The 15895-nt window shown below is 44.6% G+C and overlaps 1 protein-coding gene across 2 annotated transcripts; it reads left to right on the forward strand.

Moving 5' to 3' along the window:
* The first annotated feature begins 4974 nt into the window (after positions 1 to 4974).
* Positions 4975 to 11484, forward strand: LOC114853660 (syntaxin-10). Of its 2 annotated transcripts, XR_008695654.1 has the most exons (10): positions 4975 to 5096; positions 5596 to 5671; positions 6325 to 6418; positions 6599 to 6693; positions 7352 to 7414; positions 7907 to 8008; positions 8077 to 8183; positions 8569 to 8686; positions 8874 to 8968; positions 9718 to 9739. XR_008695654.1 is itself a non-coding variant. In XM_029147297.3 (9 exons), the coding sequence occupies exons 1-9, from the start codon at positions 5062 to 5064 to the stop codon at positions 9792 to 9794; spliced, it is 744 nt and encodes a 247-aa protein (XP_029003130.1). In that variant the 5' UTR covers positions 4979 to 5061; the 3' UTR covers positions 9795 to 11484. The 2 variants fall into 2 exon arrangements, 1 of the variants encoding a protein (XP_029003130.1); XM_029147297.3 differs by lacking the exon at positions 8569 to 8686 and having other exon boundaries at positions 4979 to 5096; positions 9718 to 11484.
* Positions 11485 to 15895: the final 4411 nt, after the last annotated feature.

The following is a 15895-nucleotide window of genomic DNA, read 5'->3' on the forward strand; positions in this document are numbered from 1 at the left end:
GCGGGCGGCGTTTTATTGGCTCTTTGACGTAACGAGGACTTCATTCCTCAGTGACAAGCAGGCGCCGCCCACACCTGCTGTGGCCGCAAACACACGCGCGCGGACGTCCGTCCTTGTGAGGACCAGCGCTGATTTAACGCCTTTCTTATCGGCTCAAATCAGCTTTAACCACTACATCCGAATCCCAGCTGCAAAAACCAACCCACTATAAATAAATGAAAATGTTGAATTGTCCAATAACCTCGTAAATGGGTGTGAGAAAGTCCCTGTTGGTCAAAATGTCCTCACATCTGAGGAAAAGAGCTCAGACGCACACGCGCCATCTGTTCCGTCTACCATTTGTTCCCACAGTTGTTGTTGTTGTTATTATCTGCTTCAGAAACAGAGCCCATCAGATAATTATTTCATTTAGTAGCTCTTTGTCTGTTGTTAAATAAATTATTTCTATTTCTATAGTCTTAAAATTATTACATACTGTAATTATTTCTTTATTTTTGTGCTGATGCAACATTGAAATTTGCCCATTTTGAGACGAATTATGGTTTATCTTATGTTAAATTAGAACTATTGTCTCATGCACAATAATTGCAAATGACCACATAAAACAATTTTCGAAAAACTAAGAAAATGAAACGCAGGCAACTAAAAACCTATGTTCGAATCATAAGATCAAGTGTTTTAATTGTATAAAATGTTTTATACACACAGCTATACGAATGTAAATAGTAAAACGCGGAGTCTGCTATAGTTTGTGTCGGTCTTCTGTTATTTAGGATTTCACTTAACACGAGGCATTTCACACGATCAAGCCGGTGTATTGTCCGTCTATTGTCTGACTTCATCTGTTAGTGTTCGACACTTCTGCTGTTTAAGGAAGTGCTGGAATGGAAAGTACTGAAGCGGCTGGTTTAAAATGAAAATCCGTATCAGAGAGCATTGGGTTTAGATCACGAGCGAGATACACTCCGTGTGTTTACATTCTGGTAAAAACCCAGAGAGCAGTTCGAAGAATTTACGTGGGTGAGAGAAACGTGTTTCGAGCCTCTCGGGAGTTTCTGCTCGCTCACGCTCACGCGCACAAACACACACACGCACACACACACATACACATATCACGTCACTCCCTCGCGTTCTCAGCATCCATATATGGCTCATCCGGTAGTAAAGCCCCGTGGGGACGCGCAGAGTGGAAAAGTCATGACGCGAACGCGCAACCGCAGCCCTTCCCCCTTCCCTCCCCTCCAGCGCGCGCTCTCTGCAAACCCCGGCGCAGCTGTGACGCCGTCATCCCTTCACCATATATGGAGCGTCACCGGTGGATGTAAGGTTACCGAACAGCCGCACGGCCGAGGTCAAACGGCAGGGTGGTGATGCCTTCAGGTCCGGTAGGAACCTGGAAGGTTTTCTAGAAGCAGCAAAGTCTGCAGGTAAAATGCGCGGTCAGTATCGAAGTGGTAATTACGGTAATGAGCTTATAATTACCACTGCTCACTTTCACATACTATACTTTAAATTTAGGAAAAATGGCACCAGAGTTTGAGAGTATCTTTTTTTATTTTCTTCATTTCGTTTGACTTGTGTCTTAAAATGCCTCAAACTGGACTTAAAAGAGAAACCTCCAATTTCCTAAAATGTGTAATTTTGTGTTAAAATATAATCGAAAGGAAGTAAGTGAAAATGTAATTTACAGCAAATTGCGGCAGTTATCAGTAGCTCTGACAGTCACAGCCTGAGGTGTCTGCTGCTATGAAAACATGCAAGTTGTAACCATGGGAACACGTCCCATCACTCCTTTACTTACCACGTGACCTGAGCTTAAAAACAAACAGAATAAAGAATAGCAAATGACTCTGCGAAAGCTTTGTGGAAATCCTATCCAGATGTTGCAATGGCAACGTATAAAGTATAACAAAGACTTGAGTTGAGAAAAAATGTCCAAAAGTGTTTGACAACATTTATATAACTAAAGGAAATTATTCAGAAAAATTTGTCTACGGTGAAGCATCTGCACATACTGTTTCAATTCAATGTTGAAAGACTAAGATGCATGAGCTGATCTGTCTCCACTGATTGGTGCTTGATGACTTGCTGAATAAGTCGAACGCTTCGCAAGCGAAGGCAACAATCAGACATGATTTCTGCGTTGGGCCTGTACTTTACTGGTCGCTATGGCAACAGTGTTATGTGTGATTATGCTTCACACTGACTCTGCTCGAGGCTAATTGTGTGGCGAGGTGTGTGTCAGACCAGAGGGTGGAGCGTTTTACAGCCTGCAGTTAACGCTGGTTGGGAGGACGAGGAAATGCCCTCGCTGCCAAAACTTGACATTTACGAGCAGAGAACATGGAAACTGTTGCCATAATTAAGATTATGTAAAAGTAAAGACAGTAACGTTTGTTACAAACTGAGAATTGGCTAAAACGCCAGCTGACATAAAGTTTGCTCCTTAGCTTCACCTTCTGAATAACACACAACAACTGTTTGCTTCTAATGGTTTGTCTCCTCTAAACAACCAGAGGCCACTCGTTTCCACTTGACCTTTGACCTTTGCCACGTTTATGTCATTGACGCAGGTTACAGATCTCATACTTCAGCTTTGCTCAAATCCCAAATCTGCACAGTTCAATGTTGACAGGACCATGAAAAGGAGCGACAAACTAATGGCAGACAGAAAGTAGGTCATCCTTACAAGGCGCACTTGAAAGGAATTCAAGGTCTATTTTCAGACCCAGGTCTGTTTCCTCATTCTTGCCGACTCGCTGCTGCTTTCTTTTGTTATGCTACAGCGTCTTGGTTTATATGTTCCAGCAGACATTTTCCTACTAGACCGTCCGAGTGACTCAACCGTTCCACTGAGTCCACATTAAGCTGGGCAGCACATTCACTAGTTTATGTCATGAAACAGGTGGGAAAATGATAATAAATCCCTCCTGAGTTCACAGAAACATCCAAATACCTTCGGTCACCAAAGAAGTATGTGGAGCAGCGTACATTTTAATGATAGCAGGCAGATTAAACGTTCCGTGTTTGTGCGTCAGGTCGTTACCCTCCATCTTGTTTACATATGATGTCTCTGGATATACACATATTTGTGGAAAAGCCTCAGTTACAACACGTCCAGATATTGTGTGGTGACCCTGCAGCCAGTCAGGCGCTTCACTGTGATGGTTCGATTATGAAACACTTACCAGGGACAGGTCTGTGTAGTAAAACCCACCTTAGCAGAACTAAATGTATGAGTCAGACATTCACCAACCACAAGATTGTTCATCAAAGCTCTTTGAGGTGGTGCAGAAGTGAGTTGTTGTGAAACTTTGCTCCCACTTGTACAGAGGCAGAAACACTTATATGAATATGATTATGTCCAAATCTAATAATGAGCCGCCTCAGCGACGTCCTGGGAACCGGCGTGATGGAGTGGTGTGTTGTCTCTTTCTGGGCCGGGTCAGGACTCTGTGGAGTGTGGGTTCGATAATAGCAGTTTTAAAAGGAAAACACTTGGTAACACTTGTTTGGCTCCTGATCAATAGTGAAAAAAAACTTTTTAAAAAGCGGTTTGGATTTAGGTGAGGAGCGCAGGAAGACTTTGAACCTATCTGAGTGGTTTCTCATCTCCTACTCTAGTCTTAAAGGCACTGTATGTGCGGGTTGTGCCTGTCATGTGTGCAGATAGAGGTTTTATCTGCACGACGCCTCATCAGCAGTCGCTTACTTCTGCGCCGCAGTAGAACCTAGTTCAGCACGGGTTCCACATTAGCTTAATTCAATTCATTCAACTGTTTTATTGCTGTAATAAAGCCAATAACAACAGAAATATGGGAAGCCTAAAACTACACTTTTGTTTCAGGCTTGTGACTCTGAGTCACTTCTACCACAAACATGAAAGAACATGTGGGGCTTTCACGGTGACACGAAACCCTGCCGACTTTCAAACAGTTGTCCCTCAGAAAAGGGACTTTCTGTAATTAGCTTTTTATAGAATTAAATCACTAAATCACTATTGCACTGTGTGTCTGTGAGTGTGTCAAATGTGATGTTTAGCACTGTGGCTGTGAATTGTCACAGGACAGAGTGGGAGGAAGTGCAGTGAATGTGGAGGAGAGGGGCGGAAACAGGATGAAGACAGGAAGGAAGGAGGTGGTCAGGAAGAACAGCCCGCAAGAATGGAGACAAATGGGTGGGACAGACATGTAACTGCAGAACGAGCAGTCGGGGTGGAGGGGCTGCATGTTTCAAGCAGCACTATCCTCCACTAATTGGTTTTTAATGACAGCTCTGTGCTGGAAGCAGGATTTACCAGCCAAATTTCAGCTTCCTGTGAAAATAAGAACATCAACACTGTGATGATCCTGCTGGAGAAATGATGCAGCATTGTCCTGTCTAAGGTCACCTTGACATGTTGCCATGAGCAACCAGTTAATTTAATCAGAAAAAGTCATGATTTCTAGTATGGCATCACAAGCATAATTAGAAAAACGTGATTTAATGCTGAGATCATTTCAGGGTTGTTTTAGCTGAATGTGGTGGAACACATCACAAAAACGCTGGAGTCCCTGAAAGCTAAAGTTCCAATCAGGTCTGTGGGTCAGCAAACGTGTAATCCGCCAGTCGTGAAGCGGTAAATGAGCTGGAAGTTGTGTGTGTAACTCCAGTTACAAACTTTAACCGCCTTGTTTATTCGTTACCATAGCAACTGATCTCATACAGATGTGCTGAAGTAACTCCTTCTTTCCCAAAATGCTGTTCCACAAATGTCTTGATGCGTCTGTTTGTTTGAATTTTTTTAAGGATTATTATTGTACAAAGAATACTATTTATGTATGCTCCAACTTTTTTCACTTTTTTCAATTTCAAACTGAAATAAAAAGGAACAATCTTCAGATGAAGGTTAAGTTAGTCAATATATTGAATTGTTACTCGTACTTAGCAACCAGCTACTTGAAATTAACCAAACCTGTACTTGCAGTACTTCTACTCAAGTATTGCGATACTCTGACGACACGTATGGCATTGTCTGGCTTTTAAGTGCGCATGCGCGGGGGTTAAGTACACGGAAGCATCATGTCGATAGAAGATCCATTTTTCGTCGTCAAGGGGTAAGAACTCAACAGTTGAAGTCCTAAATCTCGACATTACAGCTCGAGGCGACCAAGCTAAGTTTAAAGCGTAACCTGTTTAAAGCTGAACCCGACAGCGTTTTTCGTAGTGGCAAAGTTAAAGTAGCTAAGCTAGGTTAGCTCAACAGCTAGCTGGGACTAGCCAGCGTTAGCCCTGGCGGCAGCCTCCCCGAGGTAGACAGTATGTTGGTTGTTTAGACGAACACGTGTGCGGTTTGTTTATGTTTCGTCGTCTTATTGTGGCGACGCCGGCGCAGCTTCAAAGTTCACCACCAGGCAGCTTCAGGGCGCCGTGAAGCCTCACGTTAGCGTTAGCTCCTGGGGTTTGTTTGGGTTGAATGGGTGACGTTGCTGCAGAGCGCAGCTTGAAACACAGCTGCCAAGCGTGTGAAAGGTGAAGTCAGGTAGCAAACATGCAGTTAAGTGTATTGTGTTAACGCGCGTGCGTGCGTGCGTGCGTGCGTGTGTGTGTGTCCAGGGAGGTGCAGAAGGCCCTCTCTAGGGCTCGGGGCCTGTTTGATCGCTGGGAGGAACTGCTGCAGGATGAGACACAGGTGAGAAGAGAGCATCCTGAAGGGATGAACCACCGACACACACAACATACAGCTAACGCTGTAGATGTGACCTTCTTACTTCACTTATAGGCTGTGCTTTTAGTCTGAGGGCATTCAAAGTAAAAAAAAAAAAGTCGTGGACCTTTGACTCTACCAGCAGAAACTGAAACACACTGACTTCATCCCCTAAATAAATTAATTGAACAAAACATGTGACAGTCTGGCCTCAGGTGTAAGGTATGTACCACTAACTTATGCCTTTTTATTTGAGGTTAAGTTCAGATCAGCTACGCAGTCAGCTGTGCACACAATCACAGTAAACCGCTCAGAAGTAGTAGAGTTATGAAACCACGTGTTGTAATACTTAAACGTTTGTACACGTTGGTCAGGCTCTGAACATTAGAACCAGGGACACGGAGGTGAAACTGTTATGGAAGTAGATATTCAAGTTTGCTTTATTCCTTTTAACTACCATGAACAGAAAAGAGTATTTCTCTGTCATTGTTGTTGACCACAAAAGCATTTAGTGTGAGCATTCTGAGCCATTTGTCACGTCTGTATTGGACTCAAATCCAGATGTGTCCAAAGTCAAGGAAATGGTTCTGGTGTGTAACAGGATGTGAGGAATGCTTGAACCGTGTCTGTGTTCTCAGGTAAGTCGCGATGAGCTCGACTGGAGCGCCAACGAACTGAGGAACTGTCTGAGGGCCATAGACTGGGACCTGGAGGACCTGAGTGAAACCATCAGTATCCTTTTTGTGCTAGAAAGAATAACTGGATCCGAAACAATTGTCTTCAGATGCCGATTAGTCTTCAAACTGTGTTGCCCTCTTACTCTCTCAACATCCCACAAATTCTGGAGAAGAACTGATTTTACATAGTGACACACCTGTAAAGAGACATCCACATAGGCCTTGACTTGCTCAGGTATTGTTGAGTCGAACCCAGGGAAGTTCAGACTGGGAGATAATGAGCTTCAGGAGAGGAGAGACTTTGTGGAGCGAACCAGGAAGTCTGTTCAGGTAAAAAAAAAACATCAGGAACCTGCTTTCGTTCATTTTTCTACTGTGATCCAAATCCAGTGTAATTAGTTTTTACTTTAATATCTGTGAGTGTCTGTTAGAACAAACACCAATGTTTAATGTTTGCAGCCTGCTTTGTAATGGAAAAGTTCCCATATTTACAGTGTATACAGTACAGTGTTTACCAGCCACCATTTGATGAGTGTCTGTGTTCTGAGTGGGAATTTCATGCACGGTTTGGTGCCCTCACAGATTCCCATCAAAGCAGCTTTTAACGGTCGCACACAGTATAACACATGTGCTATCAGTGTTGTCATAGTAAAGAGCCCATTTTATTTTTATCTAGTGGGCTGTATACTTACTGGCAGCTGTTGAGCTCCAGATTTGGCTTGATTGGATCAATGTCCAAGCTGTGGGCACACTGGAAACAATGAGTCACATTCTAGCATGAGTCCTGCAGGCAAAGGACTGTTCTTAAAAATAGACCAGGAAACAACTGAGTCATCTGAGACAAACAAAAAGAGCTTTACTGTGCAGGAACAAAGGCTCTTTTTCAGCTTGTGATTTTGGCAAAGCTGCAGAAAATCTTATTAATGAATCTGTTTGCACTGATCCGGGCTTGATTCATGATTCTGTGTGTGTTTGTGTGTTTGTGTAGGAGATGAAGGACCTGTTGTCCAGCCCCTCTGTTGTGGCTCAGGCAGAGAAGAAGAACAGACAGGTTGGCCGACATTCAAACACACACAAACAGTAAACACACGTAATGTTTGTGTCTACACGTTCGGTCTTAAATGACTAGTTTTAGTCAAAGTTGGGGTTCTACAATAGCCATTTTCGGAGGAAGCAGCAGCAGCATTTTAATGAATTATATGTTGTAAGATGGTGAGTTTTGAGCCTGAACGCACTGTTCTAAATTAGAGAATTGATCATTTCCACATGTTGTGTCTCATGTGTTCTTCATGAATAGAGTAGCTGTATCGAGGAGCCACTTTGTTAGATCATAGTGTATTTGTGCTTCTCTTAAAGTTCCAGGAAATGTGCTGGCAGGTCACTCTGACTCAAATAAGGAAATGATTGCAAAATCGTGTGGATTGGAAAGTGTAACATGAACCGGCTCCAGCAAACTGTCAGTCACAAACACCAAACGTTCGCAGCTGCAAATGAGTGAGTGTTAAATCATCTTCCACACTAACACGGTCTGTTGTTTGTCCAGGCTCTGCTGGCCTCCACGGGCCAGGACCGCTCCACGGGACTAGAGGCTCATCTGGTGTCGGCGAACTCCAGATACATCCAGGAGCAGCAGGAGCAGCAGCAGGTGAAGAGGAATGGGCTGAAGGTAGATGCTGTGGGCGATGACGACTAACCTCCCTTTGTCACGTGTAGCTGATCATGCAGGAGCAGGACGAGCAGCTGGAGCTGGTGTCGGGCAGCATCAGGGTCCTCAAAGACATGTCGGGACGCATCGGGGACGAGCTGGACGAGCAGGCTGTGTGAGTGTCCCACCTGGTGTCGCTTGCTGGGTTTCATCACTACATCTAAAGTGCAGCCGATTGAAGTCAAACAAGAACACGCAGACTGAGCGTTCAGAGTTCATTGGGTCAGAGCTTAGATAAAAACCCCTTCTTTACCCGAGAGTTTCCACATTAGTGCTACTCTGTCGTCCTTTTATCAGTGTGTCCTGTGTGACTCCTACACACGTAATGAGGGGTTTTCAGTCCAGATAATATCAGCTGGTTCCTCACACCACAGAGCTTCTACTCTGTTTGAACTTCTCCAGATGATGTCATTCAGACATTACAGCACCAAGCATTTTTAAATCAGTGACCTATTAGGTTCTGTAAGCGCTTCCTGTGACCAGGATCTGGGTTTGTTTAGTCAACAGGAGGCCGCGGGTCAGAGCAGATATCCACCTTCAGGAAGTAGGACAGTGATTCTTGATTATTCAAGCTGAAGTTCCTCCTGTTTCCATGTGTGAAAAGCTCAGCTGATAGCGGTGACTACAACCTTTTACACCTTTAAGTCATCAGTTAAAAGTAATTAAAAAGATAAATTCCAACATTGAGTCGCGTTTCTTTGAGTTTCATCAGCTTTAAAATGATCCAATGTTGGTTTAATCTACGCATTAATCTATGGCTGCTAATTTGTGGCAAGTAAATTAACCTTCTCACTCTGTTGTTCAGGATGTTGGGGGAGTTTGGAGACGAGATGGACCAGACGTCGTCCCGCATGGACTCGGTCCTAAAGAAGCTGGAGAAGGTGTCACACATGACCAGCAGTAAGTCTGCACACACAGCTAAACATTCAACACTCACACACAACAACACAACTTGTAGTTAAATGTTTTCATGCAAATGATGGATGGTGGCAGTGAAAACTTATCTCACAAAGATACAGAACACGTTTGTGGCCTTCGCTACCTTTATTTTTCCTTTGGTTACAGGTAAAGTTTACAAGTGTCTCATGTGGAACCAGTGTCATGAACAGATTAAAGGAGGAAACAAATGTTTGACTAAAGAATCATAGTTTTCCAATTTCAATGAATGTCTGCTGGTGAATTCGCTGACCACTTTCATGTGAAACAACATGAAGTTGTGTCAAATATCTGCCGTGTTATTGTCCAGTCAGAAGCAGTGCATAGCAATCAGTCTAAAAGTAGTGAGTCCAGAAGAGTCTGCAACAGAAATATAAGAATATAAAGAAGTTCTTGCATGAGGCCCTTCGAACAAAGTCATAATTACTATTAAGCACCTGCTGGAATCGCTCCCTTCTTCCTGTAATGAATAATCACTTCTACACTAAAGGCAGCAGCAGCACAGGTGGAGGAGGAAACAGTCAGAGTTTCCTCTAGACAGGTGATAAGGGACATCGGGGGGAACTAGACCTGTAGGTTCAGTGATGAGTAGTTTCCACTAATGGAATTTAAATGTAGGACAAAGGAAACTGCAACAAATGAACAATGACTGATCAGTAAATGTAGCAATGTCATTTGCTCAGTCTGACTGCGTCTGATGACGTGTCCCTCAGGTCGGCGACAGTGGTGCGCCATCGCCGCGCTGGTCGTCATCATGATTGTGGTCATCATCCTCTTCTTCGCCCTCTGATGTCGGTGACCTCTGACCTCCCGCCTATGCTCACCGACTCCTCCCTGCCAGGCCGGACGGAGGGACAGTGACAGGAAGGCGCGCCTCCCCTTCGCCTCCTTCCGTTTTTACACTAAGGAGAAAGTGGCGACCTGCAGAGAGAAGCCAGGGTTCAATCCCCTCTCTCCCCGGGCTCAGGGGAACCCCGGCACTGTCGTACATGTAATTACGGTGCGTTTCATTTATTTTTGGGACTATTGGTACTGAACATGATGACGAGACAATGACGACTCTGTAAAGTTTAGCTTATGGCAGAATGTATTTACTGAAATTGAGTCCAAATAACGGTTCCCACTAAATGTTTCATGTGTCACAACAGCATTTGTTGTTTTAAGGTACGAACCAGTTAATTTGTTATTTAAAAGCATGTCACACTCCATAACAACCTAAAACCTGAAGTATTTTGTAAACTAGCTGAATATTTTTAAGGTAAAGGACAGAAACAGATTGTGTAAATCATCTTAATAACTGAACACTGAATATGGATCCATTTACCGTTAAATGTGTGTGAGGATTTTCAGTGTTGCCTTAAATATATTTTTATACCATTGTGAAATGAGCAGTACGTTTATGTGCCTACGTGTGAATCAGAGCAGGAAGTCTTCAACTTCAGATGCCGACTTGGTCAAAGCCCACAGTTTCCTTTGTGACGCCTCCTCCAGCAGCTGGCACCACCCGGGAGGGGGTCGCTGTGAGCCGCGGCGCCCCCTTAAGTCCTGCCCTGACGGTGGTCTGTCAGGTCTGTGGGCTGTGGCGGCTGCTGCTCGTGGTTTAGAGCGTCATCGGCTGAGGCTCCGCTGCTCCCGCTGAGTGACGACAGCCTCGGCTCACAGCGAATGGCTTCATCCGGTTTCCGCCGAAGCTTTCGCTAATGAGGAGGAGCGGTTGCTGGGCAAAGAGCTGCAGCCCAGAGCTGAGCCGACGCCTCCCTCTGCTGGAGGAGCCGTGTAAGAGGCTGCGGCTGTAGATACAGCAAGCTCTAGTCTGATCGTCACTCCTGTGTTCATGCACCTAGTCTCAATTCTTAGCTTTTTAACCGGTCATTTTAAATACTCGGGCCTGTCTTTCCTGAAATTCACTCAACAGTTGGGAAATGGCTGGAAGTTCCAGTTCTGAGTCACTGAGATGCACTCAACCTGGAGGTCAGTGAATGTAACGTTAGGCCCGTTTCCTCCGGCCTGTGCTTTAAGTTGAGCCTTTTTTGTGGCCTCGTGTCTGATTATGATTCAGCATCTCTTCTGTTCTATTTGATTCCTGTATCGTTGGGAAGCTTAGACTCTGCCATTAAACTACTTACCTGCTGCAGCATTAGGTACATGTGGAGAATCAGAACCAGCACTCTGGGATCTACTGGCATTTGAAGTGTTACGATCTGAACCAGAGAAGCCTCCGTACATAACTTGGCCAATGAGCTGATCAGGGTTTGATTTGTTTAACTGTTAAAGCTGCTGCTGTGCTCTTCACTGCCAAACAGCATGTTCACAGCTGGACGTCTTTGCTAAAAGGCAGCAGTGGCCGTGACACTTTTCACTTCTTTGCACTGCTACATGTTGATTTTAATATTTACATCACCTGCACTATGATAAACTGGGTGTCACAGGCAGCTGTTGGAAAATGAATAAAAATGATTCAAGCTTTGTTAAACATGTGACTAGGCTGCAGTGGTGTGATTTAGTATTCATTCTGCCCAGTCGCTGGATGTTTGAATGAATACAGATGTTTGAGTGTCAAATGGTTTAAGTGTCGTCTTTACCACCAAACATACAGAAGTGAATATGAAGTCTGTGGGAGGTTTGTTTCTTACCTGTGCAGGTAAGGTCACACTTCCAACTCCTGCCTCCAGTGGCTTCAACTGCACACAGCGGTTTCAGAGAGACAGAGGGTGGTTTGACCTGGTAAATAAAGCTCAGATTTTAAAAAGACTAAGATTGAATTCATTTGGTGAGATGCTAATCTATACTTCAAATTTTCAAACCAGAAACGATACAAAATCAAACATGCCACAACATGACACTGATTTCATACATGAGACAGCGTTTCCATCCTCACTGTCATCGTCCAGCTTCTGATGGATTGATCGCACCCGAGGCAGGGAAGCAGCTGTGGGCTGAGAAACTCTTGTTGACCAGTCAATCAGTGAGAACCAGCAGAAGCTGCTGAGTCAGCATTGGCATTGAAATAAAACCCAACACAGTGGTGAGGTCAGTCCTGTTTGTTACAAACCTTTTATTAAGATATTCAGATTTTTTCCTCATTTTTATTCAGTCTGGTTTCTTTTTCTCTTTACAGTAGTTAATGTGCAATTATCTTTATTACTGGGTCACAGTTAGGAATTCACAAAGTTATTGGCACTTGGAACACATGGGGAAACACTGGCATGTACAAGGGGTGGGGCGGGCATCGGGGCGACGGTGGGATGGGGGTGGTTGCAGGGAGGTCGGGACACGGCAGGTCCAGGAGGCTGCTGTGGAGCGGGTCCAGGTGGGGGATTTTCTGACATCAGCAGCTGCTGCTGCGTTGTTTTTCTCATTTGTTTTTTGCCCCCGTTTACTTCCAAAAGCTGTTATTTCACTTTTTAGTTTTTCTGGTTTATGAAGAATAATAAAGAATAATACCTCATGCTGCGAGTGCACACCTAACAATCAAACTTCGATAGTGCTTCTATGTCATAATGTACAGTTTATATATTTATATATTTATAGTGGGAAAACGAGAAAAAGAAGAGTTCTGCAGAGTATTCTTCACCCAACAACACCAGAGACAAGGAAGAGTAAAAAATAGTCATTCACGGTTGCTGTGATCAAATGTAAGCCCCGCCCCCTTTCCCCTGTCATGTAGTACGATTCTGAGGTAAGACTGTGTTGACGCGGACTCTCGACTCGTCCCGTTTCTGTGAAAACCCTGCACTGTTGCGCATTCGAATGGCCCCAGAGCGCTCTGCTGAGGCTCGCGGGGTTTGTTCCTGAAAAACAAAAAACTATGTACCTGCTTTGTAATGGCAGCCACAGCAGTTCAGAAGCTGCTCGCAGCACTGATATCTGTGGGGATTAAGGTCTGCTATGGCTGAGAGCTCCCGAGGTAAACTGGTACTTTTTTTTTTTTTCTTTTAAACTGCATCAGTGACACGAAGCAGCACACGCACATCCTGCAACACGTCCTGAGAGTCTGCAGGTCTGCTTCAGTATCTCAGAGGTTTGCCCGTTTTGTATTTATGTATACATATACAGTATCTATATATATATTTATATTTGAGTATGTGTGTTGTCTCTGGTGTGTGGGGATTTGTGAAGGAGCAGAGTAAATGCATCTGGACAGAAGACTACAGGTAGCAGGAAAAGAGCGGAGTCTGAGGAGAGAACGAAATCTGGGCGAGGGGTCGATGAGGTCAGGACGCAGTGCTGAGGAAGGAGGAGGAGGAGGAGGACGGCTGCTGATGAAGAGGGAGAGAACCACTCAGCGTGACGATCTTAACTCCAGTCGCATCGCCTCCCTCGCTCCTCTCAAGTTAACCAGGTTTTAGAGCAGTAGCACGAGTCCTGGGTTTCAGCAGGGTCCCTACGTAGGAAAAATCCACCCTCTGGTGACCAGGTACAAAACGCCCACAGGGACCAGAAGGCAGCAGTGCTCTTGCATGTCGTAGCCTTGTTGCCTTCTGGTTTTGGGAGGATGCACCAACAGCAGGCCTCCATTTCCACCATTACAGCTGCACTAGTCGCAGTGACGTAAAACGAGCCTGTTTCCAGTGCGGCAGCAGACGGACTGGTTACTGGTTACACAGTGGGGACCCACGGCGGTGGGTGGAGACCAAAACCAGAGGGAAGAACTAGAAATGTAGGTCGGAAACAACGACTGGTGATACTGGTAACAGGTCCGGGTCAAAGACAAACTAATGCAACCTTAAGGGCGAGAAACGTTTACGGTCACCGGTGAATGCACCACAACCTGCAACAACCTAAGTGGATTTTTCCTTCTAACATTTTGAATGGCTTTAAAGAGAAGGTAATAAAATTGCCAACCAGATAATTTCCCAGTGTAATTATTAATTTGTAGAGATTTGACTGCAGCTTCCTTTTGTGCTTGTCTGGTTCATAATTCAATACGTTTGCTGAATAATCAAAACTTTTGGGTCACTTTCAAGACACAAACATCAGTGACTTGTGTAGGAACCCTGTTTGGATGAAGTCCAACCCTCAGCCTCTACTGGAACCCCTCACCCAGCTCAACTCTCCCCCACAGCCCATGCGGGGGAGAGTCTGCACAGTCTATTCTCCCAGTCCCACGTGGGGCAGAGAGACAGGTCAATGGGCACATCATTACTTTGTCAGTAAACAACAAAAGTCAGAGAGAAAACAAACATACAAAGTAAAACTGAAAATAAAATACAAAGATTAAAAAATAAGGAACTTACAAACACAAGCCTCACATTACATCTCCCACCCTCAAATTCAATCCACAGACAGGAAGTGACGTAGTGAGCGTGCTCAGAAAGGTGCTGAGGGCTTCGGCTCTCGGGACCGTTGAGCCCAAAGGTGCTATTAAGGATTATTCCACTCTCTCCTCGTCACTTTGTTCCTTTCTGTGCATCGGAAGCTGAAGCTGAGAAGTAATTAAAAAAACCCTGCAGACGGACGAACTGAATGGTCAGATCTCAAACAGCTGCTGCGTTTTATTACTTTGAAAGTCACGTCAGTAACGTTCAATCCACTGACCAGCGTCATTTGGCATCTCGGCCCACGAGCGGTGGGCAGTTTGGCAACGAGCAGCAGGAGCCTCCAGCGTCTGCTTTAAGGTGCTGGGTGGAAACAGTGATCCAGACTCTCAGCAGTCGTAGCTGTGCTGAGCACTGCCTCCTCAGTCTCGCCCTCTGGTGGAGAGGGCAGCTACTGCAGCTGGAGCCCCCCCCCTCTGAGCTGCTGTAACTGGCTTCAACCACCAGGGGGAGTCCCATTAAAAACAAAACAATCAATCAACAATAGCTTATTCTTTGTGGAAAATCTGGTCCACAAACCAGGTCAAGTAAACTTTGGGTCGATTTAGATCTGCTTATGTAAATGTGGCTAAGAAATGGGTTTGAATCCTTATTTTATGAAGACTCTTTATGAATGAGACATTCAGACGTGGTTTGTTTCCGTCCATCAGTGTGTCCGTCTGCTTTCCGTCCCTGATCCCATCCGACAACAGCTGCAGTACAGTAACAACTGAACGTGCTCCAGCATTAAAGCCCCCGTCAAACACCCGCCCCCCCCGCCCGCAGCACCGCAGTCTCAACAGTTGAAATGCAAAAATATGTAGTTCTTTCTCTAAACTATTTTACAGCTAACCATGTCTCACCTTCGCTTCTGTTTTAAACAACTCTGCAACACTACAGGGGTTAATGTTGTATTATTAGTAGCAAATCTTCTGTAAAGTAACATTCAAGGACTACAGTACACTAGCTCAAATGTAGACAAAATAAAAACTATATCAAAAGAAACTTACAAAAGAAAACTGAACGTTTACAAAGCTTTTTGAAATCAAACTTGTATCACGTCTGCTCTGGCCCCACTCAACCTTTAGTCAGAAAACTGTGCTCAGACATAGCTGCCCTACAAAAAAGGCAAAAAGCTGCAACCTGTGAGGACTTTTCAAAAGGTCAAAGGTCACACAAATGTTTTTTTCCTTGTGGAAACAAGAATCTGGGAAATGCAGCTCGTAGCTGTGGGCCCATCAAGTTTTTACGTCTTTGCTGTTTGTAGGGCGGAGGAGTGTTCTTTAACAAAACAAGCCTCTCGTCTCAGCAGAGCTCAGCTGCTGCCTCCAAATCAAAAAGCAAATATATTAGGAAATCAGTAAAACATTAAAAAGGAAGTATCTCTTTCGCGGTGTCTCTCCAGGAGTCTGGATGTGGCATCCAGCCTGAACCCGTGCACCAGTCGACAGCCTCGGGGGAACAGGACGAGCATCTACTCCAACCTTTACATTCCTCCTTCAAAACCAAGTCTGGTTTAGCAATAAAAAAAAAAATCAAAAGTTCCATCTCGTAACGGAATTAAAGCCACATTCACACGGTAAAAACCAACACT

This window comes from Betta splendens, chromosome 1 (genome assembly GCF_900634795.4).
Source record: "Betta splendens chromosome 1, fBetSpl5.4, whole genome shotgun sequence".
In the NCBI taxonomy this organism is placed as follows: domain Eukaryota; kingdom Metazoa; phylum Chordata; class Actinopteri; order Anabantiformes; family Osphronemidae; genus Betta; species Betta splendens.